At 56.0% G+C, this 16,412-nt stretch overlaps 2 protein-coding genes across 2 annotated transcripts in view; both read right to left on the bottom strand.

The window, feature by feature from the left end:
- SART1 (spliceosome associated factor 1, recruiter of U4/U6.U5 tri-snRNP) overlaps nt 1–4,656 on the bottom strand; it is a 23,742-nt gene extending 19,086 nt beyond the window's left edge. The window contains 10 exon segments of the mRNA XM_034644839.1: nt 87–293; nt 392–516; nt 608–707; nt 828–905; nt 1,165–1,270; nt 1,397–1,523; nt 2,119–2,198; nt 2,579–2,636; nt 4,415–4,610; nt 4,612–4,656. Of these exon segments, the coding sequence (XP_034500730.1) occupies nt 87–293; nt 392–516; nt 608–707; nt 828–905; nt 1,165–1,270; nt 1,397–1,523; nt 2,119–2,198; nt 2,579–2,636; nt 4,415–4,610; nt 4,612–4,641 (1,107 nt within the window). The 5' untranslated portion in view covers nt 4,642–4,656.
- Nucleotides 4,657–5,833: 1,177 nt separating this feature from the next.
- Nucleotides 5,834–14,657, bottom strand: TSGA10IP (testis specific 10 interacting protein). The gene is made up of 8 exons (XM_011221554.3): nt 14,406–14,657; nt 13,518–13,651; nt 12,702–13,414; nt 12,394–12,541; nt 9,883–10,053; nt 6,995–7,094; nt 6,661–6,785; nt 5,834–5,957 (listed from the first exon to the last, which is right to left on the bottom strand). Exons 1-8 carry the CDS (start codon nt 14,532–14,534, stop codon nt 5,834–5,836), a joined length of 1,644 nt encoding a protein of 547 aa, XP_011219856.2. The 5' UTR covers nt 14,535–14,657.
- Nucleotides 14,658–16,412: the final 1,755 nt, after the last annotated feature.

Raw genomic sequence — 16,412 nt, 5'->3', positions numbered from 1 at the left:
CTCTTCCTCCACAGCCGCCCCAGGCAGCACACAACCCCAGAGAAGAGGGAAGGATCCCCGCCCCAATTAAAACGTGCGCGGCTCACCATCTCCTCGGGCGTGAGGTACTCGGAGGCCAGCCGGGGCCCCGCTGTGCTCAGGGACTGAGCCTGCAGCCGCAACTTGGCCCGGATCTCCTCCAGCTCCCGCTCCCGCAGGCCGTCAGCGGCGCCACCCTGCTCCAAGCGGAACGAGTGCGGCCGCTCGCCCTCGAGCTCCTCATCATACTTGGACAGGATAGAGCGGGGTTTTTGCTGCAAGACAAGACGTACGGGTTGGGACCTAGCCTGGCTCCTGAAAAGCCACAGAGCCCCCATCTCGCTGCCAGGCCTGCCTGTGCCAAGTCATCCACGCTCTCATCCTCTGCATAGGGCAGGTAGTCAGGCTTCTTTTTCCGGAGCTCTACGTTCTTCTCTGCCCGCTCTTTATCCACGAGGTTCACGTTCACCAGCACGTCCTCCCCCTCCTGCAGCACACCTGCGGACAGGGCAGGGGCGGTGGCCCTTCACACTCGCCCTTGACGCAGCCGCGCCTACGCCCCCCACCACAGCGCCAGGGCTCAACCCACCTTTGTCCTTGAGGGTGAGGATCACAGTCTCCCCTTCTCGGAAGGAATCAATAGCATGTTCCACGGTGAGGCCCTGTAGGTCCCGGGCACTGTACAGGTCCTACCAGGGAGGGGGAATGTCCAGCCAAGTCAGGAGCTCTGACCCACCGAGCCCTGGGATCCCAGCACCAAGGACAGCAGCGCTCCCCACCCCCTGCCCCCAGCCCGGCTGCAGCCTCACCTGCCGCCTCTGCCCAAACTCCTCTTCCACCAAAGTGCTGACCCCAAACTCTTGGTCCATCTCCTCCAGCAGTCTGGCCTATGGAATGGGAGGGGGGTGACCTATGACCTCAGGCCATTTAATATCACTGGAAGGCACGTGGGACTTCACCAGGTGGGAGTGCAAAAAACGGCAGGCCTCGTGCGCCAGCTGCTAGGAATCCAGAGCAGACACCAGTGACCACGGACCTCCAACCTCTCTGAGCCCAGTCATCTCCCAAGGACAAGTCCTCGGCCTCACCAGCCAGTCAGGTTACCAGAGGCACTGAGCGACCACCCCCCGCTGCCCAGGCACTCACCCTCTTCTCTGCCAAGTCCTTCTCCTTCTGAAGCTGCCGGCTCCTCTCGATCCAGGCTGCCGTGTCATCCAGCCAGGGGTCATCCTCCCCCAGTGTCTTTATCTTTCTGAAGAGAGAAGAAAGTGGCCTTCTGGGGAGCCCCACTCCTGCTCCCCGCACCCGACTCGAGAGCTCCTTGGCAGCCTCCTCAGGTCCTTCCTTCCCTTGCCCACCCTGGCTGGGACCCCCTCACCCCAGTTTTTGGTTCAGGAGGCGCTTTTCTTTGGCGGCTGCCAGCTTCTCCCGTAGCTCCTCTCGCTGTCTCAAGGCCATGGGGTTGATGACATCGGCTGCCACGGGCTCCTCCTTGGTGCCCGCCTCTGGAAGGGGGGCCCAGACGTGAGGCCATGCCTGCCCATGGCTGGTGGGGAGAGGAGGGAGCCACTCACCCTGCCCCCTTCCAGCTCAGGGGGCCAGAAGGGGCCAGGAAGGGGGGGGGCCTAATCCTTCACCTCCCTCCTCCCACTTCAGCCCCACACCTCCATGTCACCCCACACAGCATGATGGGATCCTCCACACCTTACAACACCGCCCCCCATCATGCTTTAAGAAACAAACAAACCAGCCCAATGGCTGCACAGCCCAGACCAGTGCAGCACCAGTGCATGCGTCTCAGCCTGGCTGACGCGGCCTCACAGCTACAGCAAGCACACGGTGCTCGCCGTCTGAATTTAAAGAATAAGCCTATTCCCAACCCCCCATCACGACCGTAAGGAGAGGCCTTGTGCCCGTCAACAAGTACGTACACGCGCGCGCGCACACACGTACACACACACATACACGCGCGCGCGCACACACATGTACGCGCACACACGCGCGCGCACACACACACACACACACACGGCCACTAAATGGTGCTGAACCTGTGCCATAACCCCACCCTCTTCAGGGACCCCTTCTGATGGTCTCCCTCACCCCAATCCTCAGCCCCACACTCACCCTTCTTGATGGCATTGACCTCCAAGGGTTTCAGCCCCAACTTTGCCCGGAGTTTACTGAGGACAAGAGATACAAGTGTTAAGAGCTGTCGATGAAATACGGACATCAAAGCCATTTCTGGACTGATAGGGGGTGAAAACAGGATGGAACCGGGAGGTCCTAGGGTCCCAAAAGCAGGGACTGACCCAGGCAGCCTAGAACATTGGGATGGACACTGGCCACCAAATCAAGGAACACAGGAACTAGGCCTGGCCTGCCCCTAACCAGAAGGCCAGCTTTCCTCTCGGGTCTTATCATCCTCTTCTGTAACTCAAATGGTTATACAGCACTTCCAATTCCAATTAGAATGCTTTAGTGGGTGAAAGGCCCCTCAAGAAGCTGTCCCAGAAGCCCTCTCAGAAGATAAAAGCAGAAACATAAGGCAGCCAGAACTTACTTGGTCTCCTCGATGCTAAGCGACGAGGCATCTGCTGGGCTAGCTTTGGAGCTGGCGGCTGGAATAAGAAGCATGGCTCAGGTGCTGAGCAAAGGGCCAACCAGCCACGTCTCTGGCTCTAGCTGCAGGGACCCCCTCACCAGCACCTGGGCCTTACTGAGACCCCCAAAAACAGAGGTCCTCCTCCCACCCCGGGCTCCTTCTACTTCAGTCCCAGTCTCTCGAGACCCTGACTCTCTACATAACCTTCCTCTCCTGACCCAAAAGGTCCAACCTCGCTGCATCCTTCACCTCTGCCTCCGCTCCACTTCTGTGCTCTCTGTTTTCAGCCTGCACCGCCCTCCTTGGCCTAACTCTGATCGACAAGATCTTACCCAAATGCAGAGACCAAATGCCACCTCCGTCTTCAAGTCCTGTTTAATGACTGATCAGAATGAACTGCTCTCCCCTGAACTCCACAGCCCCGTCACTCACTTCCGAGTCTGCTTCTCCCCACAGGTCAGGGACCATGTTAGCAGCATGACTGTGTCCTCTGTGCAGTTCATCCAGTCAAGAAATACACTTATTGGTCCCCGATTTGCGATGGATGTTGAGAACATCAAGATAAGGAAGCATTTCAGACCTCCGCTACCCACCTCACCATCAGCAAATAGCTTCACAGAACGCCACGGACAGAAGCTGGACACCATCAGATGGATGGTGTCCCCCACCCAGCTGCCACCACCTGCTCATCCTCCCTGCCTCCCCACCCCACAACCTACCACCTCCCCTGTATCTCACCTGGACCCTGGATCCCAACCTCTCCAGGCTCTCTCCAAGGTCACCAGCCTCCCTATTTCTAAATCCAATGGAGTCGCTTCAGCTCAGATTTCCTTCGTTTTCTGCGGCACGTGACACCATTGATTACTCCTTCTAGATCTCTGTTCCCATAGACCCCACGATACAAGATTCTACGGTTTTCCTGCCTTTCTGGATATTGTACCAAGCCCTTTTATAGCATCTGGCTCCACCTACTACGAAAACGTTGGCGTTCCTTAGGTTCTACTGTCCACTCCTCACTCTCTCGGTGGGCGTCTCTTGCCACCTAAATACTCATGACTTCCAAACTGCTCTATCCAGCCCAAACCCTGCACATCAAATGCAATGCTCTCCAAAACTGAACTCTCTCCCCTCAAAAGTCTGCTTCTCTCCCAAAGTCCTTAATTTCAATAGACAAAACAACCACCCACCCAGTTGCTCAAACAAAATTCAAGGAGTCATCCTCATTTCCTTCTTCCCACCCTCATCCAAGTGTCAAGTTCTCTTAACTCCTCCTTCAAAACAGTTCTTCAATCTGTTCAGGTCTCTCCATCCTACTGCTACTGCCTCAGTGCAGGCCACCATCAGCCCTCACCTGACCTCCAGTCTTGACTACTCTTGAGCCAATTCTCAATACAGTGATTTTTGCCAAATATGATCAACTCGTTCCTCAGCTCAAATCCATGGCTCCCCACCACCCTCAAGACAAAATTCAAATTCCTATAGGGTCTTTTGTGCTCGGACCTGTTTCATAGCTCTGCAATGAACCCTACACGATTTGCCCAATACCAGGTTTCTTCTTGGTTCTGCACAGGCTAGTACAACTTCATTCATTCATTCACTCAACTTTTATTGAAGCCCCGTGATGTGCCAATTTCGAGAACACAGAAAATCTCTGCCCTCGCGGGACTTAGTAGAGGACAACCTTTAATCCCAGATAACTGTAATAAGGCTCTTTAATAAGGGCTGGCGAAGACAGCCTCGGGGTGCCTCGCCCCGGAGCCCCGGAGCGCTCGCGCCGCACACCCAGGCCAGNACCGCGGGCCTCGGCTTCGGCCCCGCGCCGCCCGCCGCCACGCTCGCCCCCACGCTCCCGGCTCCGCTTCCGACGTTCGCCGCCGCTGCTGCCGCCGCCGCCGCTCCGGTGCTTGTGTTTTTTGTGCTCCCGGTGCCGCGGCGGCTGCTCGGTGGCGCCTCCAGTGCTGGCCGCCGCCGTCGTCCCGGCCGCCTCCTTTCTCCCCGCGGTGCTTCTTTGACGACCCCATGGTGGTACGTCCGCCCCGAGCCCGGTCGCCGCCGAGCCCCGACGACGCAAAATGGGAACACTTCCGGGTCGCCCGGCAGCCGCTGTCGTGTTGCCGGAAACCAAGAGTGGCTGCTTCCGTCGTTCGCCTCGGAACCGGCCCCAAAGGTTCATGGGAAAGTCGAGATCGGCGCCCAACTGCGCATTTGCCGTCTGGGGGGCGGTCCTGAAGCTGGCAGTGAGACTGCGCATGCGCTCCTGTGGGTGCGTGGAGGCAGTCTAGGGGTTAGAGGTGTCTGAATTATAAGCCCTTTAAACCAGCAACCTGGGAGCTGGAAGAACTTCCCGCGGGACGCTCTCTGCTTCGTGGTCTTGCCGTGGACAGCACCTGCCGCTCCAGCAGGGGTCCTCTTAGTGGACTTCCCGGGGTCGTGGCTCTATGGGGTGTGGGACGACGCATTATGTTCTGAGACACCCCCCCGCTCTAAGGGCCAACCTCCGAGCCCCTACAGCCAGTATTATCAGCAAATGCTGCTTTCCTTCCTTCCTTGGATTTTTTTTTTTTTTAAGGTCTATTTATTTGAGCGAGCACAAGCGGTTGGGGCAGGGAGAGGGAGAGAAGCCCGGAGGTGGACACTGAGATCACGACCTGAGCTGAAACCAAGAGTGGGAGCCTTAACTGCGGCACCCAGGCAACCCCCCCTCCCCGCATTAGGTTTTTTTAAATTTAATTCTTAAACACTGAACCCCCTGAAACTGAGTAGAAAATTCGGCACATCTGTGTATGTGAGCTACCTCTCCCCTTGGAGGCTCTAACTTGAAGTTACATAAAAGTTAAAATCCCAATTCACATAATCCCTCCTCAGGACCCCACCCCACAATTGCTCTGTCTGGATGCCCCTGTGCAACCAACCTGTTACAGTGTGAGGTATGCACCCCTTTAAAGATCCAAACTCCGCCCCCCCAAGAGGCCATTAGGTCCTGTGTTCGCTCTTGAATTCCTAGCACCCAGCATATATGTTGGAAACGGGGGCAGAGTTGAGGCTGTTGCTCTGTGAGATGACCCCTGGTGAGCAGCTCCACACCCCGCTTCCGGGTGATGGCACAAGCTAAGCCTGCTCCCACCTGGTGCCTCCTGCTCCCAGCCTGCAGCCTCTTCCCAGCAGCACCAGAAATTACGCTCTGTATTTTCCATAAAGCATTTAATTGTTTTCTTAGGGGCTGGACTCTTGGTTTGGGCTTGGAGCGGAGTGCCTGTCAGGCTGGCTTCCAGTGCGTTCTGTCTTTGGGGGGCTCTCAGAAGAGTGCTCCATTCTCACCCCCATTGACTTGTGGCTCCTTAAAGACCAAGATAGATAGAGACCATGGGCTCTAGCTCCCCACTCCCATGCCCAAGGAGACCTGGGCTTCAGGAGAGGAAAGGCCATGATTGACAGTGTGGGTTCAAATCTGGCTCCTATGCTGTGTGGACCTTGAGCGAGTGATTTCCCCCCCTCAAGCCTCAGTTTCCTTATGAATGAGCCTCATAATCCCTGCTGTGTACCAGGTTCTGAAGTATAAGGGACAGTATCCAGGGGGCGATTAGTGTGGCAGCACCCCATAACGGGCTTGGTGTGTGGCCAGTCAGCTGGCCACAGATTCCTAGACTGCCTCTGCAGCTTACTTGCTCCTGTGTCTTCGGGCAGGACTCTGCCCCTTGGGTCCTTAGTTTCTTTATTGGGATCTGGAGAATGTAACCGAGGTCCTGCCTTCCTGGGGTGACATGAAGGACAGGGCCTGGGGAGGACTTATTGACTGCTAGAGATAGGCAGAGCCCTTCAGGCTGAGGGGGTGGACCAGGGCAGGACTGAAGCTTAGATTCAGGGCAGGTCAATGTGGTTGCTTACGAGTTTTCTCAGCTCTTCCCTGGATATCCAGCCCAGGCTGGAGGTAGGCAGGGAGACAGCTGGGGGAGACCCTATAGGGCCCAGAGTCCTGGCAACGGCACCCTTTCTCCCTGTAGCTGGGCAGAGCGGTTCTTTGGCTAGCTAGATGGCCTCACCTGGGTTTCCTGGAGGAACCCTCCGCGTCCCTCTTTCCAGCCTCAGCCAGCAGCTGCTCCTCATCCAGTCCCAGTGCTGACAGCACCTGGGAGAAGCGCCGGGCCACTGTGAGCCGGGCATTGACCTGAGGACAGAGAAGGTTCCTGCTCTGCGCCAAGGCTGCTGAGGACAAATGGTGCTGGGATTACTGAGAGGGTCCCAGGGTTTCCAGATAGGCAGTGGCCCGGGGCCCCATCTGAGGGGGCCCACTCTCGCCTTACATCCTACCCACTCATCCAATGAGAAGCGCTGTTCCCAGGGAGGGGGCATGCTTGTCCAGGCGCTAGCCCTCACCTGCATGGCCTGCTGGAACAGGTAGGGCCGGGCCTGCACCCTGTGCTGGATGCCCTGCAGCTCCGCCTGATACTGAGCAAAGCGCTGCCGCTCCTGGCGCCTGCAGGGAGATGGGCCTCTGGGCAGCTAACCACGAACGCAACCCATCCTCGCTCTTGAGGACTTGACATCCTCCCCACCCTTACCTTGCAAAGCCATTTCATTCCCATCCTCGCCCTGGATTCCTCCTGAGGTCAGTGGGGTGGAAATTATTTGCTCTATTTTACCCATCATGAGCCTGAGGCCCAGGAGGGTTGAAGGACTTGGCCAAGGTCGCACAGCTGGGAAGCGAGAGACTGAGCCCTGAGCCCAAGTCCGCAGGCCATGCAGCCAGGGCTCATCTAGCCTCCCAGCCACCCCCCAAGGGAGAGGACCCAGCGCTGGCTTCGAGCAACTGGGCATCTGCTTGCACAGCCTCTCCCTTCCCACAGTGTCTGCACCCCTGCACCCTCTCACACTGCGCCTGTAAGGGAGAAGCGGGGGCTGTTGGTTGTGGCTTTGGGCAAGGCCCCGCTCTGGGCTCAGTTTTCTCTGCACTATGGCAGGGATTGGACAAATTTGTCACCATTCTCTGTGGTTCTTATAAGCACACAACTTAGGAAATGGGATGGAGGAACAAAAGAATTATGTTGCAAATGAAAGAACAAGATCAGGGTTCCATGGGGGAAGCACACATCCATTTATAAAAACCCAGTTTGTGTGCTTGTCTGAAATATGTGTGCTCATCAAGCTGAGTATCCGGGCAGCAAGAGAAGCCCTCTGGCTGCACTACACACGGGACCAGGAATCCTGGGAAGCACGAGAGTGGTCTTGGGGTGTGGTGGCAGCCCCCATACACAGAACGGGAGGGGAGAAGCAGACAAGACTCCAAGACTTATGTTGGGACCTCTAGCAAACGTGCAGGGGCCCCACGGAAAAACACTGTGTTGCCGGACCAGGACCCTTGGCTATGTGCCAGGGAAGGAATCTTCCTCCATTCTCGAAGAAGAGATGAACTTGAAAACCTGTGGCCAGGAGCAGAAGTTATTGCAAAATGGAGTCTTCAGCATTCAAGAGGTAATTTCAGCAGTTACAAAAGGCGGGGGTGGGGAGTGAGCTGGCATCAGTCTCTGTCTCGCCTATGATGTCATGCATATTTCTCCTTCTTGATTCTTGTTGCTGTTTGTTAGAATTGAGAGGAAGTCTGTCTTGGAGCCCCAAGCAGAAAGGAAGCTTGTGACTGGATGTCAGCCCTGTCCAACATCTGGAAGGAAAGGAAGGCACATAGCCTCCCTACCACAGCCAACCTCTCTTGAGCCTGCCCCTCCTGTGCCGGGCAGAGCCATTGCAGCTCAGAGACAGCAAAAGTCACAGGATGTAAGGGCTGAGAGACCCCTGTTTGAAACATCTGCTCTCAAGTGGAAAATAAAAGAGGTATGTGTGAAACGCTCCTCTCACTGATCTCTGTCTCTTGGAGCTCTGAACCTTGGGCTTCCTGCCTTATTGAGAAAATAAATACACAAACAATGAACTTGAGGTCTGGCAAGGAGAAGGCATCTCCCTGATCCCCGGCCAAGGATCTGTTTAAAATACCCTAGGGGCGCCTGGGTGGCACAGCGGTTAAGCGTCTGCCTTCGGCTCAGGGCGTGATCCCAGCGTTGTGGGATCGAGCCCCACATCAGGCTCCTCTGCTATGAGCCTGCTTCTTCCTCTCCCACTCCCCCTGCTTGTGTTCCCTCTCTCACTGGTTGTCTCTATCTCTGTCGAATAAATAAATAAAATCTTTAAAAAAAAATAAATAAAATAAAANCCGGCCAAGGATCTGTTTAAAAATACCCTTGATTTCTTAGAGCCCTGGTTTTCTCATCTTCAGAATTGGGGATGATAAGACTGAGCCTCACAGAGTAGATGATCAGAACCCGATTGAGTCCTTGGTGGCCCCACTGCAGGGCAGAGACCCTCTGGTCCCTTTGCAGTGCTCCACTCAACCTTGACCTAGTCCTTCTCCCAGGATGAAAGGAGATGAGGTGTGGAAAGGGCTACCCTGCTGCCGGCTGCACCCAGAAGCTGCTCAATGTCCATGACTCTGGTGATCTCATTTATTTGTGTTATCTGTTTCACTAGGTAGGGCTTTTGGGGGAAGACCCGGGCGCACTTTATCTACAGATTGCATATTCGAGCACTCGGAGACGGGGTAGCAGGGTGGCTAGGTGGCTGCCCAAGTTGGAATCATAGTTTTGCAGCTCACTTGTGACCTTTGGCAAATTATTTGAGCTCTCTGAGCTCCGTTTCCTCCTCTGTCAAATTATGGGACTGATGATAATGCCCGCTTTGTGGGCCTGTTATGAGTCTTAAAAAGATTTGCTTTTAAATACGCATTTGCCTATTTCTTTTTAATGGTCAACATGTAGGAAGAGAATAAAACAGATGACTCTTCACCTGATGGCGAGCAGTGGTCGTCGCCAGGAGCGAGATCATAGGCACCGTGTCCGCGCTCCATGAACGATTTCAGTAATATCTGCATTTTGATAGTAAGCCTGAATGGCTTGTGAAATCAGAAGAACAGGATTTGTACGTGTGGTAACGCATGTAGACCGTTTTAACCATGTGCTTCTGACAGCTGCAGGATGGCTCTTGTTGACTGGGTGACCTTGGCTCTACCCCTTCACCTCGCGTGCCTCAGTGTCTTCGTCTGTAAAGTGTGGCCCGGTGACCCGGCCCGCCCGCCAGGGCTGGAGGACCGTTGTGGAGACTCGGCCCTGAGGGAAGGGGAGGCCTAGGTCTCCTTTGTCCTTCCTCTGGCATCTGACATCTCGCACTGCCTTGCCTGCCCTCTCCCCACCGGGCCCTCCCCAGCCCAGGCTTCCTACCTCAGCTCCTCCAGCTTGCGCTGGGCGGCCCCCGGCCCCTGGGTCCCTCTGGGTGTGTAGGCCGCCAGGCATCGAGCCACCTGCTGCTGGACCCGTTGCTCCCGGGCCCTGCGCAACTCGGCCTGCTGCCGTTCCTCCTGCTGCTGCCGCTCCCAGGCCTGCAGCAGGCTTCTTGGGTAGGGAGAGGGGAAGAAGAGGATGGGAGAATTCTGGGGGGGAGCAGCAGTCTCATGGAGGCCAGGGGCAGGGAGAGGAGTATGGGGGCCTGAGGGAGGGATCGCAGGCCTGGGGGATGGAGTTTGTCGTGGAAGTCTGACATGATGAGGGCTGTGTCTGGGACTCGGCCCTTAGGTCCACCTCACGGACTTTCCCTACTCTTCTGGAAGCCTCCTCCCACTCCAGCCAGCTGGGTGCCCCAACTCTGAATATCCTCAGCCCTGTGAGGCTTGGTGCCCCTGTGCCCTCACCCGTTTTGCTAACTTGCCCTGGCAAAGCAGCTCTTCTGAGGGCAGGGGCCAGATCTTGTTCTTTCTGACCCCCATGTCTGGTAGGAACTAGGTTCATGCCTTTTGGTTTGAAGGACAGATAGATGAATGGATGGGAAACAGAAACAAAGAAATGATGGGATCAATGGATAGATGAAGGGCTGGACGAATGGTGTGAATGGTTGAGTAGACAACACCTAGCTCCACCTGGAACATTCTTCCCCTAGCTCTGATGGCCAGTTCCTTGCCAATGAGGTCCTTGCTCAGATGCCAGAGAGAGACTCCCTGGCCACCCCTTTCTACCTCCCAGGTATTTTCCATTTCTAGCTATACATTTTGTTCATTTCTTTATTAATTTTCCTTCATCCCACATAGAGTGTAAGCCTCATGAGAGCAGGGTCCTTACCCCTCTCTTCACCACCAGTGTATCCCCAGCTCCTGGAACAGTGCTTCACATAAATGGAAACTCAGTGTTGTGTTGATGAATTTATGCATAATCCAATCATGGTTGAACAAATTAAAGGGAAGATGCACTCATTCATTCAACACATATTTCTTGAGCACCAACTAGCGCCCCGTTCAGTGTAGGGCACCAGGGAGGCCATGACCAATAAGATCGGCACCTGTCCTCAGGGAGCTCTAAGCCTATACACAGGGAGAGACAGGCAACCCGGCAATCCAATGCAAGGCCATGTGGCAAGAGCTGTGGCAGAGGCAAGCCCAGGGGAGAGCTTCCTGGAGGGCGCCTGACTTGGAAGTCAAAAGATGCATCGAGTTAGCTGGGTGAATAAGGGAGGCCGGTCCTGGAAGAGGAGGGAGGGAGAGCATGGGGCATTCTAGCCCTTCTGACTGGCTGGTGTGGGAGACAGGAGCCTCCTTCCCAAGAAGTCTGAGCTTTGTTCCAAGTGCGCTGGGAAGCATGGGAAGCAAGAAGGGGATGACTGAGTAAGAGTTGAGGTGTGCCATCAAAATGCTGAAATGGATTCTCACCTGCCACTTCTAACCAGTCACCAAGACCTGCTGAGCCAGCCCCCAAATATCTCTTAAATGGATCCCCCTCTCCATTCACGTAGCCAGCTGGTTCAGGCCCTTATCATCCCTTGCCTAGACAATGCAACAGTGCCCCTTCCCAGGCTTCCCCCTCTGCTCTCATTGTCTTTTGTTCAAACCCCAAGTATAGCAGCTGTTTAACTCTACTGCCCTCATTGCTGTCTGGCCCATCGGTCTCTTTTTCCAGCAGACCTTGACTTTCTTAGGGCTGGGGCCAAGTCTTTTTATTTTTACATCCTAAGCACCCATGAGTAGATATGCAACATATGTTGCATTAATCATTTAGTTAATAGATTAATGGATGGATAGAAGATGGGAAATGAATGAAAAGTGGTTTGTGTCAAGACACCTGGCCAAGCAGACAGAGATGGATGGATGGGTGGGTAGATGGATGGGTAAGTAGACGGATGGGTGGATGGACAGATGGGTTGATGGATAGATGGGTGGGTGGTTGGATGGGNGGGTGGGTGGATGGATGGTTAGGTAAATGGATGGATGGGTGGGTGGATGGATGGGTAGGTAAATGGATGGACGGGTGGGCAGATGGGTGGTGGGTGGATGGATGGGTAAATGGGTGGGAGGGTGGATTGATGGATAGATNACGGGTGGGCAGATGGGTGGTGGGTGGATGGATGGGTAAATGGGTGGGGAGGGTGGATTGATGGATAGATGGGTGGGTGGATGGATGGTTAGGTAAATGGATGGATGGGTGGGTGGATGGATGGGTAGGTAAATGGATGGATGGGTGGGCAGATGGGTGGTGGGTGGATGGATGGGTAAATGGGTGGGAGGGTGGATTGATGGATGGGTGGATAGGTGGATGGATGGATCCAAAGAAGATTGGATGACCAGAAGATTAGAGAATGGATAAATGAAGGAATGAATGAGAGGATGAATGATTCAACATCTCTGGAGAACTGGCTCCTTCTCTACCCCCACCCCTTTCTTCCCATCATTCTTTCTCTTCCCACTTTACCTCGTGGCCTCCTGTCGTTTGTGGAAGGTACGGTTAGGAAAGTTGGCAAACAGAAAATTCTCTTCATCTCCCAAGGCATAGGACTTCCCACTCCGATTGGAGGCCTGGACAGCAGACTGCAAAGCCTTCCAGGGTTGCTTTTCAGGGCCTGTCCACAGTGGGACAAGTCAGAGAGTAGCCTCCCTCCCAGCCCATTGGGCAATCCCGCCCAACACCTGGAGCACAGCACAACCCTGTCTTCCCAACTCAACCTCTCCTTCCAACGGCGTAGTTCCCAGGGGACCCAGGCATTGCTAGCCCACGCTCACCACAGTGCAAGTCTTGCCGTAACTGCCACTGCAGCTTCTCCAGGTCCCATGGTCCCTCCAGCTCCTTGGCCCTGGACTTCCTCCTCTGTGATCTTCTGAGGTTGGAGCTGGAGCTGTTCCCCTTGCACCGCAGGTCACCCTCATTGGAGGCCTCCTTGCCAACATTCTGCCCCTTTCTTTGAGAGCCAGCCCCCCTTCTATGGGGGGCCCTGTGCTCCCCCTCCTCTGTCACCTCTGCAAACTGCTCCTCTTCGAAGATCGACCCGGTCCTGAGGAGGTGGGGCAGTTCCCCAGGGCTCATGCCCCTCCCCGCCTCCTCAGCACCCAGGGCTTCCAGCTCAGTGCCTTCCTCAGACTCGGATCCTGATCCTGACCTCTTCCCAGGTGGCTGGAGGTCACACTCACCGAGTGCCTCCAGTTCTGGGCTCTCCCCTTTGCCAGGAGAGATGGGAATGCAGCCCCAGGCCCTGAGCTGCTGGCTCCTTTCCAGGTTTGGCACCTCTGACTTCCCGCAGAAGCCATGGGCCTCTGGGAGGGTGGCTGTGGACTCGCACCTGGCCTTGTACTTGAGGACTGCTCGGGGCAGGGGCAGGGCTTGGTAGCCGGGGGCCGAGAAGGAGCTGGGTTGATGCAGAGCCCGGCCATCAGTGGTGAATCTCTCCCAGGCCCACTGGAAGGGGAAGGAGGGTTTCCGAGACGAAGAGGGGATGAGACTGAGGAAGGAGAGGACAGGGAGCAGGGGTCAAGGTCAGGGCGCCAGCCCCCAGCGGGGCCTGACACCCGGCATCCCACCCAGTCTGTCGCACAACTGCTTACTCTTCAGCCTCGGCAGAGCCGTGCCCTTTTCTGTTCCGGGCCTGGGGCCTCCGGTCCTTCTTTGCCGTCTGCCCTGCACTCCGAGACCTCGGCTGCTGGCCCAGAATCCCACCTTCGCCACTCCCAGTCCTTCCCTAGGTGAAGACAGGAGAGGAGGCCCAGCTCCAAGCAGCCTCCTGGACCACCTCACACCTCCCCCAGGGGACCCTCCTCTTCTGTGCACCCTGGCTGGCCCACTGGGGTCTTGTTACCACTAAAACCACTTAAAATCACTACCTCAATTTTTAGTATTCAGAGATGCCGCTTACTAAGTATCTGCTGGGTGCTCGGGATTTTCGCACATCAACTCATTTAACCTTCGCAAGGACCCAATGTTCCGCTGTCATCCCTATGAGATCTGGTCTCATCCCAGATGAGAACACTGAGGCTCAGAAAGGTAACATCACTTGACTAAGGTCACCCTGACAGTAAGTGGAGCCAGGGTCTGAACACATTGGGTCTGTCCCCAGAGCCCAGATTTTTCACCATGGTACAATGCTGCCTCTGGGTCCCGGACAGCTGTTCCGAATGCCCCACGGGGCCCGGGACTAGCTGAGTCAAGGTGGAGGAAACTCCTTATCTTTCCTGAAACCCTCCTCCTCCTGCATGTTCCCCACATCGCGCCGCTGGAAGCTTGGGAGTCATCCCTGGGTATCTTTCTCGTCTTCACCCCGAACCCTTGAAGCCTCCCTACGGTCCCTGCCTGCCTTGGGCCTTCCTGTCTCTCACCTGGGCCCCAGCTCCAGTCTTGGGGCTCCTCCAGCGCCTCCCTCAGCCCTGGCCTCTACTGCCCCCAGACAGACAGCCTGCCTCCAGGCAGTTGGAAGTCCCCCACAGGGCCTCCCTCACCTGCTCGGCTTGGGGGATGTCTGACAGAAACTTGAGCAGCCCGATGGTGGTCCCTGGAGCCTGGAGCCGCGTGTCCCGCCCTGGTCTCCCCGAAGTACTCCTGCTCAGCTGTTGGTGGGTGTTTCGCATATTGGTGTCCTGCCCCGTCCCCCACCCCCATCTGCCAGCCTTGGAACTGCCCTCCCCACCATCTCTATGGCAACCAGTCCTCAGCCAGTCTCAAGGGCTCTGGCAAAAAGCAGGCCAGAGAGGGTCAGCCAGGGTATGTGGGGCCGACTTCCTTCCAAGGGGAAAAGTTTCAGCAGGAGGCTGAGGAATGGTCCAGGGCTGGGAGTCCCAAGGCCCAGGGCCAAGCCCTGCCTCTGCGGCACTCTTCGATGACCTGGTGAAAGTCCCCTGTCCTCACTCGGCCTGTGTTTCCCCACCTATCTGTGCAAGGGACCTCAAGACTGGACCATCTGGAAGGGTCCTCACACCTTACGAAGATGGCCGGGTGGTGCCTGAGGTGGGCCCTCTCCCTCCACCTGCCGCCTGGGCTGCCCCCACCCCAGCCCTGATGGAGGCCTTGCAGAAGCCAAGCTGAACTCTCGCTTGGCCTCCCAGGTCCTGACAGGTCAAGAGAGGCCAGGAAGTTGAACACCATGTCCAGGAGGGAAGCAGCAGGCAACCAGGGCCCAGAGGAGGCTCTGGAGGGAGTCAGAACATTTAAATTTTACCCCATTTAATAAGCATCACCAAAATGCCTTGACAAGGTAAATCCGCATGGGATGCCTAGGGCTGACCAGTGTGACCAGCAGCACCGGGACAGAGACCAAGCTGCAGGGCTGGAGGCCTGGCTTGGCTGCTCACCAGCTCCGTGACCTTGGGCAAGCCACCTCTCCCCTCCGCAAAACTGGAAATCGAGGGCCCATCCCATAGGTTTGTGGCAAGGATTAAATGAAATCATAAAGGCGATGCCCTGGGTAAATGTTTGTTACTATTACTGCTATCAATAATGGACCGTTACTGGGAGGTAGCAGCCCGAAATGGTTAAGAGAACAGAGGAGGCACTGGGGTTCAAATCCCAGCTCCACTCATGCCTCCGTGTCCTCTCGAGCAGCATGGGGCTGGTGGTAATGGCACCTACCTCCTGGGGTCACAGTGATAGATACAGTGATAGAACATTCCCACGGCCCATCCTAACTGCTATGGAAGAGCTGTTGGTCCTTAGCCAACGGTGCGGCCCCAGTGAGACGGCAGATCCCAGCAGATGGCCTACAGGCGTGTGCTTCCCAGAGCTTTGTTTCTGGGGACTCTCCTCTGCTCTCAGACCCCAGCCCAGCTGACTTCCCAGACGGACTCTGGGCCACTTCCTTCCTAGGCAGAGACCTGGGTCTCTCAGGTCAGTATTTTCATGAGGTGCGCGCAGACCTCTTCTCTTCTCTAGCCACTCGCTTCCCAAGGGAGCTCATCCGGTCTGACACAAGCCATCCTTTGCCTTCCACCCGCCCCCAGTTTATATATGTCAGCCCTGACTTCTCCCACGAAGTCCAGACTCCTATCCACCAACCGTCTGATACTTCACGTGGATGGTGAGAGCATCTCGGCTTGGCGTGTCGAAAGTTAGACGCTCCCCGTCTCAGTCAAGGTCACTCCAACCCAAACCCTAGCGGGATCCTGGATTCCTCTCTCTCACACTCCACATCCCATGCACTAGCAAACCCTGCCGGTGCCACCTTCAGAATTCATGCAGAATCCAGCCACTTCTCCCCACCTCCACCAGGAACACGCTCCCCCGAGGCCCCCCGGCTCTCATCTGGATCACTGCAAAGGCCCCTTCCCCTGGCTTCTGCTCTTGCCCAATTCTGTTCTGTACTCAGCAGCCGGAATGATGCTGTTAAGACCAGAGCCTATCATGCCTTTGTTCAAAACTCTCAAATGGATCCCGTCTCGCATAAAGACCTCCTAGGCCTCAAATGGCCTCCTAGGTCCTGCTTGATCTGTCTGCCCCACCTCTCTTCAGGTGCC

Source organism: Ailuropoda melanoleuca, chromosome 16, assembly GCF_002007445.2.
Source record: "Ailuropoda melanoleuca isolate Jingjing chromosome 16, ASM200744v2, whole genome shotgun sequence".
Classification (NCBI taxonomy): Eukaryota; Metazoa; Chordata; class Mammalia; order Carnivora; family Ursidae; genus Ailuropoda; species Ailuropoda melanoleuca.
Note: the sequence above shows the minus strand (reverse complement) of the source record. Positions and strands in the feature narration are given on the sequence as shown.

Coding starts and splice junctions, on each gene's coding strand:
- TSGA10IP (XM_011221554.3), bottom strand. CDS start 14,534: ATGCGAAACACCCACCAACAGCTGAGCAGGAGTACTTCGGGGAGACCA. Junction 12,542..12,701: donor ACGGCAAGACTTGCACTGTG/GTGAGCGTGGGC, acceptor CACTGTGGACAG/GCCCTGAAAAGCAACCCTGG. Junction 7,095..9,882: donor CGCAAGCTGGAGGAGCTGAG/GTAGGAAGCCTG, acceptor ATCTCCCTGCAG/GCGCCAGGAGCGGCAGCGCT.